The 21,311-nt window shown below is 40.9% G+C and overlaps 1 protein-coding gene across 2 annotated transcripts in view; it reads left to right on the forward strand.

Annotated features, from left to right (window-relative positions):
- si:dkey-172j4.3 (diacylglycerol kinase delta) overlaps nt 1–20,664 on the forward strand; it is a 75,507-nt gene extending 54,843 nt beyond the window's left edge. For both annotated transcript variants that reach the window (XM_037112409.1, XM_037112410.1), the window contains 19 exons: nt 1,056–1,195; nt 2,331–2,418; nt 3,453–3,544; nt 6,102–6,201; nt 7,944–8,009; nt 8,612–8,777; nt 8,874–8,972; nt 9,081–9,165; nt 9,275–9,382; nt 9,992–10,088; nt 10,189–10,296; nt 10,861–10,974; nt 11,269–11,403; nt 12,035–12,198; nt 12,888–12,993; nt 14,133–14,222; nt 15,181–15,294; nt 15,405–15,519; nt 16,441–20,664. In XM_037112409.1, the coding sequence (XP_036968304.1) occupies nt 1,056–1,195; nt 2,331–2,418; nt 3,453–3,544; nt 6,102–6,201; nt 7,944–8,009; nt 8,612–8,777; nt 8,874–8,972; nt 9,081–9,165; nt 9,275–9,382; nt 9,992–10,088; nt 10,189–10,296; nt 10,861–10,974; nt 11,269–11,403; nt 12,035–12,198; nt 12,888–12,993; nt 14,133–14,222; nt 15,181–15,294; nt 15,405–15,519; nt 16,441–16,493 (2,040 nt within the window). In that variant the 3' untranslated portion in view covers nt 16,494–20,664. The remainder of the gene's footprint in view (nt 1–1,055; nt 1,196–2,330; nt 2,419–3,452; nt 3,545–6,101; nt 6,202–7,943; nt 8,010–8,611; nt 8,778–8,873; nt 8,973–9,080; nt 9,166–9,274; nt 9,383–9,991; nt 10,089–10,188; nt 10,297–10,860; nt 10,975–11,268; nt 11,404–12,034; nt 12,199–12,887; nt 12,994–14,132; nt 14,223–15,180; nt 15,295–15,404; nt 15,520–16,440) is intronic.
- The last annotated feature ends 647 nt before the right edge of the window (nt 20,665–21,311 follow it).

The following is a 21,311-nucleotide window of genomic DNA, read 5'->3' on the forward strand; positions in this document are numbered from 1 at the left end:
CTTATGCTAATGTTGTAAATCATTTAAAAAAAGAACAACATAATTATCAGAACTGAAAGTGAACCTGTGGTGAGTTTGTAACCTGTTTCTGTCTTCGAACCTGAAATGGAATGTGAAAAATGCCAGATAGTGTTTTAAACATTCAGCAACATGTTGACCATACTCAAATCCCAGCAGAGGGAGGGTAAAATACCGGGAAACTCCAGCAAATTTCCAACCAAACAATTGTACTTGAATGAAAAAGAGGTGTCGGTGTGCTTTCAGACAGTTTTTGTGATAACAAACTGAAGAAAAAATTTACCTTTCAAGAAGTTAATTTCTTTTTGGGGCTAAATAAACGAGCAGTTCTACGTCTGATGGCGTGTTTTGCTCTTCAATCACACATAAAGATCATTTCTCAGCATCCGATTAAAACATTCCTCTACAGAGAACAACGAAGAATTAATCTGAACTGAATAAAATCACAAACAGAAGAGTTTTCCATTACGTCAAATAAAAGCTTTGTTTAAATCTACATGAGACAAAATAAATTCAGCCTAAGTAAATAATCCTTATACTTCCATTTCACTTCCAATTTTCCCCATAAATTCCAATCAATTCCTTTATTTTTCTATGATTGGAACAGATGTAACTAAAGTCACAACTACAGTAAGTGTCAACTAGTGTCCCTAACAAAAATAAAAATGAGGCAAAGAGAAAGCAAACAGTAGAAAATGTCAGCGAAGGTAAAGAAGGCGGAAGAGAAAGTGATGCGGTGGCTCCTCACCGCCGCTGATTAATTAACGTCATGGAGTGAATCTGAATTAAGGGAACGCCACATTGGATGACACGGTCCTTAATTCAAATTAGTGTTTTAATTTAGACGAACAAGTGCCGCGTCAAATCAGTTCGAATCATTTCATGTCACGCTAAACCAATGAACCAGTTAGTGTAAAAGGTCAGCCAGCGGGATGTTCCTGTCGCTAAGAGAGGACTCGACTGTGTTCGTGCTGAAGGAAATATGACAGCAAAGTAAGAAATAAAATATGTAAAGGCGGGATTGTTTGTTTCCTCAGTGCCAGCTGGGCGTGCTGCCTCTGGGAACAGGTAACGACCTGGCCCGAGTGCTGGGCTGGGGAGGCCTCTGTGACGACGACGCTCAGCTGCTGCAGATCCTGGAGAAGCTGGAGAGAGCCACCACCAAGATGCTGGACCGGTAAGACCGTGGAGCGGGTGGAGCGGGTGGAGGAGGAGTTCTTCATGAGCTTTAGTTTCCTGCGTTGCTCCTGACAACTGAATTCCTTTTTAAGCTGCATAATAAACGTGACTGTGAGTGGAAAAAACAGGACAGTTTCTAAATTAAATCGGTCGAGGACATCCCAGATGAACAGATTAATTAACGTCTGAATCCGATCCGATATATTTCTCAGCGGCCGCAGACAGCAGCGAGCAATAACGATAATTAGATAAAAGCACTACCGGCTGTTTTTTTTTGTTTTTTTTCATTCATTTATTTATTTATACCACCGGGAACGACTCATAAACAGCATTAAAAAAGGACTTGAGCTGAACGTGGAGCAGCGTCGGGGCTTTAATTGGCTGCTGATGCTGGATAGGTTCCCTGAATATGTGGCCGAAAACTCATAACTCGTAAACCAACCAGCAGTTGAGTCTGAGGCTCTGGACACAGAAGTTAAATACAAATAGTTTGACATTTTTGAGAATGAGCCGATACGATACCAATCGACACCAATCTCATGTCTGTCTGTTGAATACAAAGCCGGAAGCTGTGGCTAGTTAGCTTAGCTTAGCATGAGGGAGTTAGCGAAGAAATAGGCCGTCACATGACCCGCTGTGAAACTACAACACTTTAGTTCTGGTAAAGATTGAACACGTTATAAGTGAGCTAATAAGTGAGTTGAATTTTTTTGCCTTCAGACCGAGCTAGGCTAGCTGTTTCCATCTGTTCCCAGTCTTTGTGCTAAGCTAAGCTAAACAGCTTCTCGCTGCAGCTTCATTTTCACCGTGCAGAGACAAGAGCGGTATCAAACTTCTCAGCTAATTTACCATAATTTCTGAAGTGTTAAACTATTTCTTTAATTAAAAATACGTTATTCAAGTTGTTTTAAAAGCTCACACATGTTCTGCCGTAATGATTTCTTCGTCCTCGGCTTGAACTGCTGGTGGATTTGTTTTTATCAGCGGTACAATCACAGACAGAAAAAGGACAAGAACTGCTGCGGGTTTCGATTTTCTGCCTCCTTTCCTGCTATCTTAGATCTGATTAGCTGATAATAAAGTTTATTTCCTGGTCACTGACATCTTCGTGTGTCTTTTTGTGTCTTTTCCAGGTGGAGTGTGATGACGTACGAGGTTCCTGCCACCACCAAACGCACGCCGATCGTGAAGGAAGACGACAGCCTGGATTCACCTCTGCAGGTAAATTACTTTGCTTTCAGGACGTTCGGGAGGCGGCTGGCGTCTTTGACAGATGGGATCCGTGAGTTTGCGCCCACAAAGCTGGATCTCACGAGCCCCAAGAAATTATTTTGGGAAAAAAAAAACATCCACTGAGAATCAAATTGAGCCTGGCAGCTGGAAGCAAAAGCAATCAGAGGCGAAACCACAGGGAGCGATGACGCCGCCGACGGAGGATGGGCCTGAATTTAAGCTGAAAGCTGCTTCTGACCTCCTCAGTCAGGACCGGATGAAGGACGTGATGCTGTCTTTGAATTACAGGACGATTCTGCACCTGTAGAGACAGTGTCTCAACCCAAATTCACTTATTACGTTGGTGGAAAATATATATTAAATTCTCTGAAGCCACCATATGTTTTCAGTGTAAATTCTTAAGACTGGATTTCTCTCTGGTGACAGCACCGAAATCTTCAGGCCTCAGTCATGTGGGATATGTCGGTATTATTCAGGTTTCAGGAGCATTTTTCTGACATTTTTTGATCTAGAACACATTCAGAACATCCATCTTAGTTGGGTTTTTACTGCAGTTTGCCTGTTTACTGTCAGCGCTCTATCTTGCCATGCTAGCGGTTTGCAAAGCTAAGGTAGCGATGCTCGCCCGAAGGGAAAAAAAAAACATATTTCTGGTCAGAAACAATATGAAAGACTTGGATATCGACAGGTTTCTGGATATAAATATCACCACATGGACTTTTTGAGTCATTTGGTTATTTAGTGTTACATCTTCTCTCTGAATGTGATTGAAAACTGATGATTTACAGGAAGTCAAAGAAAGTTTTATTAGTTTACTGCGAAAAACTGGATGCGTTGAGATTCTTCAGGCCTCAAACGGAGACAAATGAAACAATCTGAGAGGAAAAACTTCATTTCTAGAACATTTCCAGACCAACATAAACAGAATATGACTACACGAGGCTTTGGTGGATCTTTTTTTCAATCAAATCGTCCCAGAGAGTCTGACGTCTGTCTCTCTCTTGTCTTCCTCCGTCTCTCAGGTCCACATCACTCAGTATGCAGACTCCGTGGCCTCCCACCTCGCCAAGATCCTGGACTCGGACAAACACAGTGATGTCATTTCCTCTGCCAAGTAAGTGTCGTTGACGCCTTTGGAAAAAAAAAAAAAAACAAGGGGCGGGGGAGATTAAAGTAGAAGCAGGTTGGAGGATGGAGAAGATGAGACGGATGAGGATAAAGATGGCGGGCGAGAGGAGAATAGAGATAATGAGAGAAAGCAGCAGAGCGTCTGGTCAATGGGTATTGATTTTGTTTGCTTTGGTCTCGTCCCTATAGACACACACACACACACACACACACACACACAGAGGACAGTAAGTGCTGGGCGGCTGTAAGTGAAAGAGACGGATGAATCAGTATTTAGAGGTCATCCTCAGTGCATTAGTACATTAGTAGTCTTCCTTTGGGAAGAGCGGGGCGGCCATTACAGAGCACTCTCCTCCGACCCGCTCCGTGTGTGTTTTTAAACTGCTGCTGATTGTAGCGGAGACCTGCAGCACATTTTAAAAAACACTTCAGGGACCCACAGGACACACTTAGCGCACATTTACATGGAAACATTGCACCGGCGTTGTCGGACAAAGTCAAAATGTGCCTTCTCGAAGTCCCGCGGTGGTATTTTTAACAGGTTTCGAGGGTCAAGAGAAACACTTGACACATGACAGAACATCGTTTCTTGTGTAATTTAATCCCTCACTTTGTAGCATCGTAAATAAATAAATAAATAAATAAAGAGAAGTGTGGTGAAGATGGAGGATTTGTGAAAATGTCACTACAAGTCAGGCTGTTTTTGGGAGTGATTATCCAGCTCACTGTAGTAAATGTGATGATGAAGACACTACGGGGTCGTTAAGTGAAGAAGTAAGTCTGCTGACATTTAAACACTGACGATGATCTCTTACCAACATTATAAGGTCACATTTGACAGTTTGAAGTCTCAGAGGTAGGACCGCTATCTTCCTATTACAGGGGAAATTCCTGAACTCATATCTGTGTCTTATTATGTCCTGGTTATCCTAAAAGTCCTGCCCCCTTTAAAATTAACACAAGAGCTTGTTTGTTTTGAAGGACAAGAAGAGCCAAGCTTTAAATTTTAGCGTCTATGAATTAGGATAATGATTGTGTGGGTGGAGGAGCAGGTATACAGTGTATTGTTAGTCAGGAGCACAACAAAGAAGGTTTATTAAAGGTAACGCAACAAAAGCAAAGTATGAGGTGTAAAGTCAGGAGTGAAAGACGGGTGACGAGCTATTAAACATAATTACAACCCAAACAAGGGGGGAGGGAGGGAGGGAGCCATCTTGGAATCACCTGGATTATAACGGGTGGCACCAATCCCTCAACGAGGTGGGCGGGGCCAGACGACCACGGCAGAACAAGAGGGCTGACACAACACGTAACAGTCTGTGAAAGTGAAAGCAAACAGGCTAAAATCTGTCTTCCAGGGCGTGTCTGTAGCAGCTAAATCTCTCTCCAAATACATGATTATTACGAGATTATCTTCTTTAATGCAGTTAGGTGTTTCTGTAAAAACCAGATATCTTATATATGTTATCCCAAAGTTAGAGAAGACAGGATTTCAGATTTCAACATTGTGAGTTTGCAGCCAAAACAAAATGGCGTTGCATTGTGCAGTCAAACCTTTGACTACTGACTATTTTTGCTGGTGTATTGGCTCTTTATTAGACGTAATATATCATGTATTAATGCCGTATTCTGCATGATGAGCATACTGTAAACCAGAGCATTCCCTCAGTCACCTCCTAAATGCAGATTATTGATAGCAAGTAATTTGTTGCACATGAATAAATTCCCCAGCATGCTGAGAGTGACGCTCCATAAACATGCTGTATTCTTATGTAACAAAATGATGAACTAACAGTGTCCAGAAACTCTTAAATAATTCCCTCTAACTGGGATCATGTTTCACGCTCTGCAGCGAGGTCCTGCTCTGAATTAATTCGCTCGTAGTTCGACGCCCACACAAGTTCTACCTTGCAGCCTGCAGCTGTTGAGCAACAGCGTGCGATCGCCTCCCACTTCGAGCTGAAGCAGCGCTCTTAAAAACTGACATGAGTTGAAACTTTGTGCCGTCACGCTCTGTTGTTTGTCTGATTTGGAAATAATAATTTAAAAAAAAAAAAAAAAAACCTGCAGATCTGCACGTGAGGACGACGACAACGACTCTTAAATGAGAGACGTGGTGTAGCAGGATCCGATATTTGCTTAAATGAGAGTGTTGAGTTTGGAGAAACCTTCCCTGCTGAGTCACACAGCAGCAGTGTAACAGCTGTGAGTAGATAGTGACTGTGTGGAGGCGACGTAGCTGACAGGCAGGTAGGCGGCTGATGAAACGAGAGCTCGCGTGAAATCTCCCAAAAACACAGTGACGGCCGCAGTGAATCACCGACATGTGAAACGTGTTCACCTGAAAGATTTGTCTGGTTTTTAATCACGTTAACCCTCCACCTCCTGTCTCCTGTCTCCTGTCTCCTCTCTCCTCTCTCCTCTCTCCTCTCTCCCCTCTCCTCTCTCCTCTCTCCTCTCTCCTGTCTCCTCTCTCCTCTCTCCTGTCTCCTCTCTCCTCTCTCCTCCCTCCTCTCTCCTCTCTCCTCCACCCCCTCCGTCAGGTTCCTGTGTGGGACGGTGAATGAGTTTGTGGCGGAGGTGGGGAAGGCGTACGAGAGAGCCACGGAGAACAAGGAGGAGGCCGATGCCATGGCAAAGAAGGTAAATGGTTCTGTGTGTGTTGTGTAAGAGCTTGTGTAACAGTAAAGAGTGGGCAGTGTAGGTGTGTGTTTGTGTGTGTGTGTGTGTGTGTGGCAGATATAGTCGTATTGAAGGTCGATCATTCCCTCCAGAACTCTGAATTTTATATATCTGCTCAAGTATTTGACATAACGATGAGTTTGTTTAGTACAATTGAAGTTGGAAGGGTGAAAGATTTTGAGTTACTTTACTTTGCATTTTCATTTTATGCCACTTTTTTTTACTACATTTCAGAAGCAAATGTACCTTTTTGTGTCACTACTTTTACGTAATAGCTTTAGTTTCTTTGCAGATTTCGATATTTATTGAAATATAAACCAACTTATCCAATAACACAATATGAATAAATTCAAAATGGGCCGTTCTGGGTGATAGATATCTTATGCTTTTGATATTCGAAGTACATTTTGATGCTTATTCTGTTGTACTTTTGCATAAATAAGACTTTGAATACATGAGCTGTACTTGTAGCAGTACAAGCACTACTTGAAGTCAAGTAAACAAGAGTTTCTTTTTTAAACATTTCCATATTTCATTTCTTGTTACAAAGAAACAAACAATAACCAAAGTAGTACAATGAAAGCAAATCAACTGGCACACAAAGGATAGATAACCATCAAAACACAACAAACTAATGTTCATTATAACAACAATACAGCTACAAATAAATAGGATAGGAAAACAGGGCAGAAAGAGGCAAACACCAGAACAAAAAACAACATGCCAGGAGTTAACGTGTGTATATATGTAGTTGGATTAAGTGGATTTAGGTAAAAACATTAAATTGGAAGCAAATTCTCTCAGTCTTTACAGCTTTTTTTGTTCTTTACTGAGGTTATTGTTTTAATTTATAGCTCCACTTCCTTCTAAAAAGCCTTGAAGTGAAGCTTTTTCTTCACAAGCTTACATTTACGTATGTAAAAATTATTTCTAAAGGCGGTACTGATCGCTGGAAAGAGATATCAGAGATATTTCCAGCTGTATGTCGACCTTGCAGGTTTTTTTTAATTCTAATGGAGATCCAAAAGCTTCAAGAGATACTAAATATGTTAGTGGGAATTTGCTTGATATGCGTGAAGAAGCATGAAGGGGACATCTAAAATATTTACCTTACATGTGATGGAAGAGTGCATCCATTAAAAAACAACATGCAGTCATCAGGGCGGAGTTGTTCACTCAGTGTAAACATCATGTAGTTTATGAAACGAGTTGTTACAGACGGAGGGAGGAAGAAGATGAATTGTCCAACAAAAGAAAAGAAAATGTGGAGCAACTGAAAGGGTTAAATTTAGTCAGCTGTCTGTCACCTGCAGGTAAAAACTGTACGATGAAAATCCTGCTGAGAAGACGAACGGTAACCAAACGTTTTCTGAAAAAAATGGCTTTGTGAGACATTTCCAACAGGAGAAAATCTTTCCACCTGGGAGAGGCGTTCACCAAGCCGTCTTGTCGGAGCGCTCCGAGTGCCGTACCTCTTACCGCCTCCTTCAAAATAATGTGACACTTTATTGTCACCCGGAGGGAAATCCACCTTTTCTGCTTCTCTAAATAAAAGCTCTCCATGTGCTGTAAAGATATCGATTCAGGTTTTACTGCAGCCGCACAGATGAGATTTTAGGTACCTCTGACAGCACTGACGCGACTGTATCTCCACGTTTACGCTCCTCCTCTCATGTGATTTTTGTAACTGTCTCTTCTCTCAGTGTGCCTTGCTGAACGAGAAGCTGGATTCCCTCGTGAAGGCCTTAAGTGAGGAAGCGGAGGCCCAGGTAATTACACTGCCAGTCATAATCAGTGTGAGATAGTCATAGCAATCAGTGATCGCCTGATTAAAAATCACAAAACTGTCCAAAATCATAATACTTGGACCAAAATGAGGTCCCAACGGTTGAGAAAAAGTGTGCTCGTTTTAAGGACAGCAGTCATTAAAAGATAATGCTAGTTAGCTCTTAATAGATATGTAGCATTTGTTTAAAGTGTTGTCCATCTTTAATGTGGTACAGAAGATCTGATTCTGTATTTACTGTTGTTCTTTTAGAAGACAAAACTGTTTTTCACCGACTTGTAGCTTTGTGTCGAGGATCATTTTCATGAATAAACTATGGACGTCTCTTCTCTAGTTCTGTGTATGAATATTAAGCGCCGCCTCCCTTTGCAGGAACAAGAGGCACTCATGAGTCGAACAGTAAATTTATGAACGAGGCAACATTTTTTTCTGGCTTCAGTAATAATGTGCTGATGCTCCGGGGTTCTCGGTGCTTTTAAAATGAAATAAATCTCACGGGAACATCAGGAATACACCAGGATTTATTTGCTAGATACGTTAAAACATAAAGAGGATGTGTCATTTTCTTTCTCCCGTGTCCTCCAGGTGGTGCCGGCAGGTTCAGTGCCCAGCCAGGACAGCAGCAGCCCCGGTGAGAGCGGCGGTGAGTCGGGTTCAGAGGGTAAAACGTACCGGTCCAAAGAGCAGCTGATGCTCCGGGCCAACAGCCTGAAGAAAGCCCTGAGGCAGATCATCGAGCAGGCGGAGAAAGGTATCAGCTAGTCATGCGTTTGTTGTGCTGCGTGTCCCGCTTCTACTGATGTCGTTTTTGAGAAATTCATGCCCCGATTTGATGTCAACATTTCAGTGGTGGACGAGCAGAACCGACACACGCAGGTCCAGAGGATGTCGTCCTCGTCCTCCATCAAAAGGGAAAACAGCGAGGAGCTGAAGGACGCTGAGCCACGTAAGTTTGTATTTTTAAAAACTTCTACTTCTGCATTTGGTCAGAAGAGGTTATCCCTCAAGAATAATTCAGAATCTTGACTTCATACTTCATGATTTATTTTTTTAGGTCAAGGAAGTTTAAGTCCAACCTCCCCCATCGTCCTTGAGAAACCAGACAGCCTCAACACCGTCACCTTCAGCGAGGAGTCTGTGTGAGTCTTTGTACATCCTTCTCGCAGCAGCTGAGGCTAAATAATGTGCTCTCATACGATTTTATTACCACATTTTGATAAACAGTCTACGTGTTTTCTGTGTTTGTAGACAATGTTCGGAGAAGTGTGTGATGAACAACTACTTCGGCATCGGCCTGGACGCCAAGATTTCCCTCGAGTTCAACAACAAGAGAGACGAGCACCCCAAAAAGTGCAGGTATGAACACACACATAGAAAAAAAATGTAATTTATAATCTGTTGAGAGCTCATTTAGTAAATTATCTCTTTGCCAACAGAAAATTCTAACGTTGCAACAGTTAAACTGTATAATTTCCTGTAACAGTGTGATAAATACTAAGTAAATGCTTAACTTAAGTGAAGAAACAAAAATATTTCTACCTTTAATTTGTTGGAAAATCTCCAAAAGATTTTAGCTTCAATGTTTCTGAGAAAGGTCTGAAACTGCGTATAGATAAAAGGCTTTAACAAGAACGTCTCAGGAGTGTAAATCACTCAATTGTCACAACATTTGTCTCAGTACTGAAGTTGTTTATAATGTTTATCTGTCAGAGTTGCATCTCTTGTAGATATGTGTGTATATAAAACATGTTTTTCCATGACACTCTTACTAAAACTGGTTATTTGTCAAAACCAAGTCAGAGATAAACAGCAGCAAGTCGTCTGCGTATCAAGAAAGCAACTTCTTCATGCCTGCAAAACAAGATTTCCCAGAAATGACGTTAAACATAGTTGAAGCCGTATCATCTGCCTACTGAAACAAAACCAGCGCTGATTGGTTCTTCCTTCTGCCGTCTCCTCCTGCAGCAGTCGCACCAAGAACATGATGTGGTACGGAGTGCTGGGGACTAAAGAGCTGGTCCAGAAGACGTACAAGAACCTGGAGCAGCGAGTTCAGCTGGAGGTCAGACACACACACACACACACACACAAGAATCAAGTCTGTTTCAGGAAACAAAATTGTATCTGCTGGTTTCCTCTAACGTCCTGTGTTCCTGCTCCAGTGTGACGGTGTTCCCATGTCCCTGCCGAGTCTGCAGGGCTTGGCTGTGCTCAACATACCGAGCTACGCAGGCGGTATCAACTTCTGGGGCGGCACCAAGGAGGATAATGTGAGTGTTGTCAGCACACTGTGCATCCACACACAAAGCTTATCAGTTTCTGAACTCTTTTTGCTCCCATGCTCACATTTTGTACTCACCTGGAGCAAATGTTTCCCTGAAATATATACAAGTCGTGCATAAAGTGTCTTTTATGATGCCATGAATAAAGAAAGGTTAAGGGAATAAGGCAAGTTGAGTTCCTTGGATTGACTGTTGACCTCCGCTGAGTCATTCAAGGCTTCTTTGTGCTGAGATGTGCAGAAATTTTCTTTACTGGATCTGTTTAATACAAAACTCTGGCAAAATCTTACATGAGACATGTTGAATGAAGCTTTTTCCATCTTGAATTTGACCATATTCCCTGAAAGTGGCATTCAACATGTGTGATAAGTTCAAGGACAGTCAGAGAGATGACAATCAAGACAATCATGGCAAACTTTTTAAAAGAAAAGTTTTAGTTCACATTTTTTATGGAAGGACTGTAAAATAGGAAAAATCCAAACTGTATATATGGAAACGGAATAGAAAAATGAAAGTGACCGTCTCTTGTTTGCTCTCATCTGCTTTGTTCAGAACTTCGGCGCTCCGTCGTTTGACGATAAGAAGTTGGAGGTGGTGGCGGTGTTCGGCAGCATGCAGATGGCCATGTCCAGAGTCATCAACCTGCAGCACCACCGCATCGCACAGGTGACGCACAGCACACGTCTCCACGTACCTGAACATGTCATCATGGCAGCATAGTAAAAGAAAAACATGACAAACCGTCGAGCACAAACACTCCATGTCATCAAACACAACACACTGATGTACCTTCGGAGGTGCGTGCGTGACAAGATCACATAAAAATCTCGCCGTCTGGCAGCAGAGGACGGAGGAGGTCAAGCAGGGAAAAGCTCTCTATGCATGGCAGGCATTAAAAAAAAAAAAAAAAAGGAGCGGTCTCGTCTGACAGCTGCTGTTTTCTGCTCTGCTGCGTCTCAGTGCCGCCAGGTGAAGATCACCATCCTGGGGGAGGAGGGAGTCCCGGTGCAGGTGGACGGAGAGGCCTGGATCCAGCCGCCCGGCATCGTCAAGATCGTCCACAAGAACCGGGCGCAGATGCTCACCAGAGACAGAGTAAAGTCACACACAAATCTGATTTTTGTTGCTGTGTATTTGGTTGGATGTTTATAGCATACGAACTAGAATACAGGCTTTGAATTCTCCTCCTGTCATAAATGCTGCATCTGAAAATCCTCTCTGGGCTCCGGCCGAGCTCAGCCCTCCGCCCGAGCTGTTGACTCTTTTCTATTTTGGGATTTCTTAAATCAAATTCATGCCCACTGTGTTTGTTCTCTCTTCACGCTGCTCGAAAAAACCCTTTTTTGGAGAGCTCTCTTGAGCCAAGCTCATTTTCGGGCAGTTTGTTTCCATGGTTTCCCTCCTTAAGTGCCGCGGCGAGAGAAAGAATGCCTGCTCGCCGGTTTTATCCTCCTAAACGCGGCTTTTATTCAGTCAAACGGTGACAGTAATGTTAAAGGTCCCGGCTGGATGTCGGGTTATTGAGAGGCTGTTAGTTTAAAGTCACGTCTGGATGAAATAAAACAAGCTCCTCTCTCTTATCTTTAGTCTCTTACTGAAGTTTCTAGAGATTTACAGATTAAAAAAAAAGGCCTTTTTATAGTCAACACAAACACCCGAAGAACCACCTGGAGTGGAGATGCCAGCCGTCCCCCTGACCAAACTCTCTGGCTCTGTTCCCAACCAGGCGTTCGAGAGCACGCTCAAGTCCTGGGAGGACAAGAGGAAGATCGACAGCTACCGCGCCAGCCGGCCACGCCTTAACTCCCAGCAGTCCATGGAGTACCTGACGGAGGAGGAGTGCGCTCAGGTCCAGCAGCTCGGCATCGTGGCCGACACGCTCATCAGCAAGTAAGGAGTCACCATCACACAGTTACAACGCTATAAAATCAACATTATCAAGAACAAATTCAGTTCAAACTGGAGTTAAATCTTGCTGTAACGACTCCTCGACATGATCTTTTCTCGACTCGACGTGCTAAACATCAAACATGATTAAAAACGTTCGACGGTGCTCAAACCAAACGTCTAAACAACCAGTTGAAGCATCTACATCTGTGTGTTTTTATGTGTTGAGAAGAAAAAAATTGCGTTTTGGGATCGGTGTATCCCACTGCAATCAGCTCATTTATTGTTAAGTTTTTGTTCAGCCATTTTTATTCCTCTTCTCTCGCTCTTATAAACCCGTTTGCGTCCCTCAGAGGACTTCTCGTCTTCTCTCAGGTTCGGTTGGTTTATTACAGCTTTCTACAATCAGGACCATAAATATTTTAATTACATGTGTGAAGTTGTGAAACAGTCATAAAGGGGATCCATTGTGGTCTTGGAAAGAGGGATGATTTTGACGGTTTGAGAGCCTATATTCTTTATTGTCAGCATCGGGGGCAGAGACGGCAGAAAAGGAGTCGAGCTTTTTCGTTCCATCAACAGGCCGAGACAACTTGTTGGAATAATCGCCGTGATTGTGTCAAAAAAATAATAATTGCAAGCCCTCTCAAGTGGATGATTTTTTTTTTTTTTCCCTCCCTCGTCCTCCCCAGGATCCGCGAGGCAGCCAAGACCCACAAGCTGGTGGAGCAGGAGCTGGCTCACGCCGTCAACGCCACCGCCCTGGTGCTCACCGAGGCCAAACTGTCCAGCCCCGAGGTAAGACACCGCGGAGGAGGAGGCAGATGGACCCACATATGGCTCGTTTGATTGACGAAGAGCGAAACATACAGATTTTCAGCGATACGTCTGAGTCCGCTGTCGTCTCACAGGCTGTTTTTGCAGCCTGAAATTCATCCGTGACATAAAATTAAAAGGCCGTTTGTGATGTCGTGAAACAAAGAAATAAGAGCTGTTGTATTCAAATGGAAATGAGCTGCGATCATGTTTGTTTTTATCATTTTACAGTCACATTGTTTAATTTTTTTTCTTTCAATTTAGAATCAATAATGCAGTAAAGTGTCATATTCAGAGAATCCAATAATATCTTTTAGAAACCATCAGGTAACTATTTCATTATCTCAAAATATAAAGAATTCAGACAGAAATAATGAAGTTATGGCCCAACTTGGCCTCCGTACTTTTCATCTTAGACTGAATATTTAAATGTTCATTCAAACACACATTTCACTGATAAATGACTTAATTAGTCATCTTCGTTTTAACTGCAGAGTCTATAGAATCTCATAGAATAACTCTGATGAAGAAAATATTTGCATTTTTGCAGTTTTTCTGAAAAGAGACAATATTCCCACCCAGAAGTTTACATTAATTTTCCAGTTTCCATGCAGCCGTGCACACGTGGATTAACGCGTCCTAACACGTCGTTTGTCACATCACAATATGGAAAAGTGGAATGATTTTTCTTGTTTCCTGCAGTGATTCCACCTGACAAACATCCTCTCTCTGTCAGCGTTACTATTTTTTGCGCAGATCCAAAAGCCTGTTGATATCGAACTCTTTGAAGATGATAAAAGTCGGTGTGTTTCTCACTTTCTGACAGGATTTTTTTCTTCTTTTTGAGTCGAAGGCAACACAGACACCTCTTGTTTTATCTCTCTTCTGTGGTTCAGGGAATCAAATCCACACAAAAATTGATTTCCTGTAGGAAAAAGAGCAGTTCCAGCACACAATCTTCACATCGGCACCGATTAATTTAATAGAAAAAGGCTGAGAAAGATCTTAGGTCCACTTATTCAAGTCCTACAGCCTTGAATAAGTGGACACGTATGTCACCTCTAGGCCACATTCTGCACACTCCATTATACTGATGAAGACTCATTCCCTTGTGTTTGCAGTGTCTGAGCCGCAGCACGGCGGTGGAGATCGTCAACAGCAGTAAAGTCCTCCAGGCTGAGACCAGGATGCTGCTGGATGGAAAACTACTGGTACGACTCTGCAATTTCATCCACGTCTTCCCTCTCCCTCGCCTATTCTCTTCCTCCGCGCTGTCTGTTCTCCGCTGACGTCTCGCATTTCAGCTTCTGCTCTCTGTTTATTGTCTTTGTTCGGATATTTTTTTTTTTTGTTTGTTTGCTGTAGCTTTTATTCACCCCGCGAGGAGATTTACCTTTTATTCACGGCGGCCCTTTGTGTGGAAAAGCAAATATAATGACAGAGCGACAGCAGAGCGTGACCGTGTTTGTTCAGACTCCTCTGCTCTTCTGTCCTTTTGCTCCTTTATCTTCCTCTGTTTTGAAACATTTATCAACCTTTTTCAGGCTAACTGGGCTAAACTTTCACTGATTCTGTCTTCTATAATTGAGGCGTTTTGAATAAGGAACTTCCCCAAATAAATAAATAACATTAAGACACATTAAATGTATTTGTGTCTTCATCTTGATGTAAATATGCGTAGAAGATGCTAAATGTAGCAGCAGAGGGAAGTTGCTGCATTAAACTTTGTATACAAACTCAACACTTCCTGTATTCACTTCAAATTAAAAGCCCTCTAGCCTGTCAGTGGACAGAAACTCTTTAATTTCCTAATAATAAGACTTTTATTGTCGCACTTGAAATGTAGCTGCTGCCGCCTGTTGTCAAGTGTCCAAGAGGCCAACAACTTATTTTATTCATTATTGTGAAACTGAAGGAAGTTGAGTTGAGAAACACGATGTGTCACAGTTGTCCTGATGGACTGCGTTGCCACTTCGGAGCAGCTGAGTCACGTACAACACCTTGACGAATCAAACCAACACAGTCCAGTAAAATCAGATTACTTGGTGTCAGTTTGATGGTGAATGTGAGGCTAGCCAGCGCGATGGCTGAGGAGAGTCGTTGTCCTTGTAACAGAACAATGTTTCATCGTGTCGTGCAGTTAAAGTAAAGACATCTGTTCTATCTCAGTCGGACTCTCCGGAGGAAGAGGAGCTCCGGTCGACTCTGAACAGCCTCAGCGCCGAGCTCCACAAGCTGGACGACATCCACTGGATCTGTCCGCTCATGCAGTGTTCAGAGGAGGTGAGGGAGGAAACGCAGCCGGTGTCAATATGCACCAAACAACACGTTTACACATTGAGAATATCTCTTGGTGCACGATCCATGTTCAGCGTTCTCTGCTTGTTCTTCAGGACTCGGTGAGGAGCAGCACTAAGAGCAGCAGCAGCATGAAGCTGAAGATCATCCCCAAGGTGAAGAAGGAGAGAGAGAAGCTGCACAAGCAGAAGTCCAACAGCTCTCTCTCAGGTGAGAAGTCAGAGTCCTGGTTCGAAGCTTCAACCCCACATCGTCACACACAGTAAACCTCACACACCACTGAAGCTGTGTGGAGCTACAGGTCAGCTCAGGGACAACTCATCTGTTGTTTCTGTTTTGGAAAAATAATTCTTCAGTTTCCCTGGAAAAAAATTTGCTGATGTTTCTGAAAAAATTATTCCCTAGAAATTGTTCTGAAAAGTGAATTCTTAAGAAAAAATGTTTACATTTTCTGAAAAAGAAAAAAACATTCCTCTAAAAAAAATTGTAAACAAAAAAAAAAACTCCCCCCCTCCCAAAATTCTTAAATGTTCCCCAAAAAACAAAATATTCCTCTGATTTTTTGTTTTTGTTTTTGTTTTTCTGAAAAAATAATTCTTTAGAACATTTTTAGACTTATTCCGAAAAAAATTCTGAGGGGGAAAAAAAAGTTTTATGAAAAATATTTTTACATTTTCTTTTTATTTCCAGTTGTTTCATTCTCCCAAAAGAGAATTTATTCCTCCTGAGAAATCTTTCTGAAAATAAATTCTTAAGAAAAAATTTTTTTTCCTACAAACAAAGATACACACACACACATACATACGTTTCTTCAGGAGAAAAACTTTTTTTTTTTTTACACGAGTGTGTTTGGCCCAAGGGTTCTTATTTAGTTTCACACATGGAAGAAACACATTTCTACATACAGTACATTACAATAACTTTGTCTTCCTTAAATATAATACACAATACTTTTTTTTTTTTTAACATTGATTTTTCAGTTAATTCTCCTTTAAAGGAGCATTTTAAGGAACTTGTTCATCCTGACAAAACTTTTTTTTCCAACCAGTTCTCAAGAGAAAACAGTTGAATTAAATCCCCAGAAGAAGAAATCTGCACCTTTCACTGATTTTTCTTCGCTCTCCTCTGCAGGAACTTGGGAAATCAAAGGCGGCCCTGGTGAGGCAGACTCGTCGGGTAACTGAAGTCCTGCATGTGGAGCTTTACTGCTGCCTCCCTGTTATCACCAGGGGTGAGGAGCTCCCCTCCTGTTCTCCTCCCCTCTGACCGAGATTCCCAGTGGCCTGACGGAGGCGTGAGGACGAAAAGGAAAACCATCTTTGCAACTTTTATGCTTTCTCCTCCCTGTTTAACTTCTCTACCGTCCATCCCGCAGGGAGGAGTTTCGTTTCTTCTCTTTTTAATTTATCGTTTTTTTGGGGGTTTTTTTAAGGGGCCTGGCTTTGCATCGCTTCACCATTAGCATTCTGCTTCTGGTTCTGTTTACCTGCTTGAGTTAAGGAAGTGGCGTCAGCCAGCAGCGAATCAAACAGAGGACACGGGGAGGCGTGGAACCAAAGCGTTCTCACAAACTTTATCTTTTCTGGGTTTTTTTGTTTTGTTTTTTTTGACGAAGAATTGTGTTTACGTGGCGCTCTCTCTCTCTCTCTCTCTCTCTCCTTGCATGCCGAGCGCAGCCATCTTGTTTTCTATCTATCATGAATTGTTACGATCTTTTAATTCTCTCTCTCTCTTAACTCTAAATCGTTTTATTTCTCAACTTAAGAATAGCCTTTTGATTTTTTTGCTTTTCTTTTTCTCGAGACTTTTTCGTGAGAGTATTTATTTCCTGTTGCTACTGCCATGAGAACTGAAAACGGCAACAAAACGAACAAACTGAAGCATCTCAACCTTATCGTTTACTGAACCGGGGAAATATCTTAAATGTTGCAAAAAAAAAAAAAAAAAAAAAATTAACCGAGGAATGTACTTGTGTGGACTTGTATTAACCTGTGAATAATTATGTTAAATGATAAATGATATCAGATTTCACAAAGGTTCTACTGCTATTGTGGTCTTAAAAAGTGGTTCTTAATAGGCTGTTGTCTGACTTGTGAAGCCGCGCTGCGAAAAATAAAACTTCCTTCACGGCGAGTCGTCTCATCCGGAGGTCCGCCGCTCGGTCGATTCAAGAACCGGATCTTGAGGTTGCGGCGCCAGATGAAACGACTCGGCGGTGGTATTTTTGCAGTGTTTGGTGAAGGTGTTCAGAGAAGGAGGAAGCATCAAGGACGCATCAAAACATTACAGCTACTCAGTGTTTTACTCCTACTTTGCCATGATTGCTCCTGATTGTATATGTGATATAAGAATAAGAGTCAGTGGATATTTTGATTTTGCCTCGTCTGTGGTTCAAAGCTATTATTATCATTATTGTTATTATTATTATTATTATTATTACAAATATCTATTTTTTTGTATATCTTATTTTCCCAATGGTAATCTGTGAAGCTGTCCGGCTTTGCTGCTTCCCCCTTTGACAAACTCCTTGGCCACTGTGCATATAATCGAAGCCAATTAATGCTGTTCTGTGTGTCCCTGCATGCAAACTTAGCCTTCCTTCGCCTCACAGTGAGGGCTGAAGTTGCCTCAAAGTGGTAAAAAAATTTAGCTTTTTCCATTCCGACCAGCAGCATTTTGGTAAATATTGTTTGTTGGAACCTGCTCGTTGTCCCCGATGGTCTTGAGTTTTACCGCGAGGGAACACTTATTAAGCAAAAAACTCAACTTGAATATCCGCTAAACATTTAAACTGTGTTGTTCAAACAGAGAATTGATTTACACCAAGCAGGTTTTAACAAACACCAAACACGTGATTTTTGGACGCATCTGCTGCTATTTCAGGAAAGCCGCTAAAATATTGTCGTTTACGTGCTCGAGGCAACTTCTACCCGGGTTTTACAGGAATGTTCTTAAAAAGTAATGGTCAGATGTTTTAAGAAATTCACTTATTTGTTGTGTTATTGCAACACAAATAGGAAAAAATAATAGTTTTATTTGTTATTTTGCACTCAGTGAAGATATAGAAGGAGAAAGCTCCAAGACAATGTACACTATATGTGTGGGAAACACTGGATAACTAGGCGTGCCTAGTTAGCTTAGCTGAGCAAAAAGAAAAATGGAAGGATTGCCAGTTTAGGAAATGTACATATTTACTGTATTACTGCAACTACTGATAAGAAAATTGTAGGTTTTTTGTCTCTTAGCATTCAGAAAAGTCATCAGAAGAGAGGGAATCGAAGATAGCTTAGCAAGAAGAGTAATGGAAGAATTCCAATCAGGGAATTTGTTTTGTTTTTTGTTTTAGTGTAGCAAAAGTGCTAACAACTTCGCTATGATGAAGCTAAGAAAAGCTCCAATGTATCAACATGTTGATGTTAAACCTTTTCTTTTACTAAAACATAGTTATATGTATAGTTTATAAGACAACTTTGTAATTGTTGGAAGTTGCTAACAAGCTAAATAACAAGGCTAGTTTCCTCTGCTACCAGTGCTTTCATCATAAGATTAGCTTATTTTACATAGTTATTTTCATTTAACGCTCCTTAACACAGCAGAAGTGTGAATTTCTTAAAATGTCAGGGTAATTTAAACTTTTTTAATTGCCAAGATTTAATAAAGATGTGTTTTTTTTCGCCTGTCAAGATTAAACCTGAGTCAAACGAGTCTGAGATGGAGTACATTGCATTTTAAAGGTACTATGAAGAAAAGAAAAGTTTATTACCTCACACACAATTAACATAAAGTTGATTTTTGTGTTGTATCTCCGGCACTTTCAAAACTACCAACAGTGGGACAAAATGTTAAAAGTTAAGACACTTTGACTCGGGTCTGATCAAGAAGGACAAAGTTGTGATTTTCGAGCTTTAACTTGGATCATTTCTGTGCTTTCACCCCTTCACGTGAAGGGTTGTTTCTACTTTTTTTTTAGTTATTTTTATCGTCCTACTAACCCAAACTAACCCTCGGTACAGCGGAGTTACTGTGAGGCGTCGTAGATGTTCAGCTCTGGTAGAATTGTGCTACTGTATCCATAGTGTGCCAGCTATTACGCTCTACACCTTAGAGGCTTTAGTGGTGTTGTGCCAAGTTTGTACTGAGTTTAACGAAGACACACGAGGCGCGCGTGTGCGAGCGCGTGAGCTTCAGATGTGGATGATGACGACGACGACGATGATGATGTTGTATGTCGTACATTTCAAAAGTTTACTGTATCTTGCCTTGCACTTTACGAAGAAGCAAACTTAACATGGGGAGAGAAAAAAAGACATTTTGTGTGCATGTGTGCGTGTGTGTTTTAAGATTTCGAGTGTTTTTTTGTTTTTTTTTTAAAAATTGATTTGATGACGAAAAATCTTTTTATTTATGATAAATGTGTAACGGACAAAAAGTGTGTTGATAAAAGAAAAAAAAATGTAAAATATCTAACCAGATGTAAAAGAATGATAAATATATTAAGATGTATACGCAAAATGTTTATGACATCAGTGGTTGTACATCGACTCCCACAGCAGCTTTGAATTTCTCGCATTTAACGCCGATGTTCTTACATGTGATCATGTGTCGATCCACTGCCACAGCAATGTCATTTTAAATGTCTTTCTGATGTTACGCCAATTGGTATTGATTATTAAAGTAAAGCCAAAGTTATCGGAGCTCTCCAGTGTTACCACAGACTACTAACCAATCGTTTACACACACACACAAACAAAAAAAAAAAACAGATGTCATACTCGGCCTGTGTTTGGCCAATATTTGGTTGAACTTTTTAGTGTATAATTTCAAAATCGTAACATCTATTGAGAAAGACTACGTTGTGCTTTAAAAGCATTTGTTGTGCAAAAAATGAACATTTTTGGGATAAAAAAAAAAAGTTGCCTATGTTCATCATCTTCTAACCAACTGCTGTTATCTTTTCTAATTTATTTTCTAATTTTTTTGTGAATGTTTTTTTTTTTCAAACAGCAAAAATGTCTTTTTTTTTTTTTTCGACTGAAACTCTTCCGAGGAGTTAAAACAGGAGCTGAGAAGAAAAGAGGAAAAAAAAAAAAATGACGGCTGAGAAAACTGAAATTTACAAACACACCCCACACCGCGTTTGTGCAACAGTATTCCATAGACGACATTTTGTGAACGCACCCCTCTCTGATCTGAACAGCCTATATATTGAGACTGTGTGCGCCAATGCTGGAAGCCAGACTAGATGTTGCACGACCTTGTACGTTGCGAGGTGTTTTATTGTGTTATCGTGTGCAGTGTGTAACAAAGACAAAGTCAGCGCAACCCTTTGGAGATTAAAATGAATTATTGAAGTGTGACGCTGTGATGTGTTGTGTTTATTGACCAGTCTGTCTTTGTCACTTTGATTAATCAAGTCAGATAAACTAAAGTCTGATAGTGAAAGTACAGATCTGAGGTCTTCTGATGATGGTTTAAATTAGGGGAATAGGTTATTGTTTCCCAATGTAGGTTATTTAAAATATTTTGGAAATAAAGTCCTTAATTTGTAAGAAAATTAGTAAATTATACAGGAGTATTATACAGTTTACTATTTTTTTTCTGATCCAAAAAAAAAATATTTTTTTTTTCCCAGAAAGAAAAAAAACTCAGTCTCACACAATTGATTTTCTTCTGAGGTAAAAAATGTTTTTCATGCGTTTTCTTAGATGGAAAGAAGGAAAAAAAAGAAATGTAAAGGGACAAATAGAGATTATAATTATTATATCATTTCTGAGAATTTGCAAGAAAACAAAATAATCAGATTTACAAACTTTTTTTCAGATTTCAAGTCAAATTTAATCAGAATAAGTTTTTTGTTTTCCAAAAAAAACCATCACTTCACTCTACAAGAATCTGTCTACAGTGGCCAAGAAAACACGCCGATCATGTAAAATCTATATTTCTAGTGTTTCAGCTCTTTCAGTGGATGAAAACCAGTGAAAAAGCACCTTGTTGACAGTCCT

The sequence above is a fragment of the Acanthopagrus latus genome, chromosome 10 (genome assembly GCF_904848185.1).
Source record: "Acanthopagrus latus isolate v.2019 chromosome 10, fAcaLat1.1, whole genome shotgun sequence".
NCBI lineage: Eukaryota > Metazoa > Chordata > Actinopteri > Spariformes > Sparidae > Acanthopagrus > Acanthopagrus latus.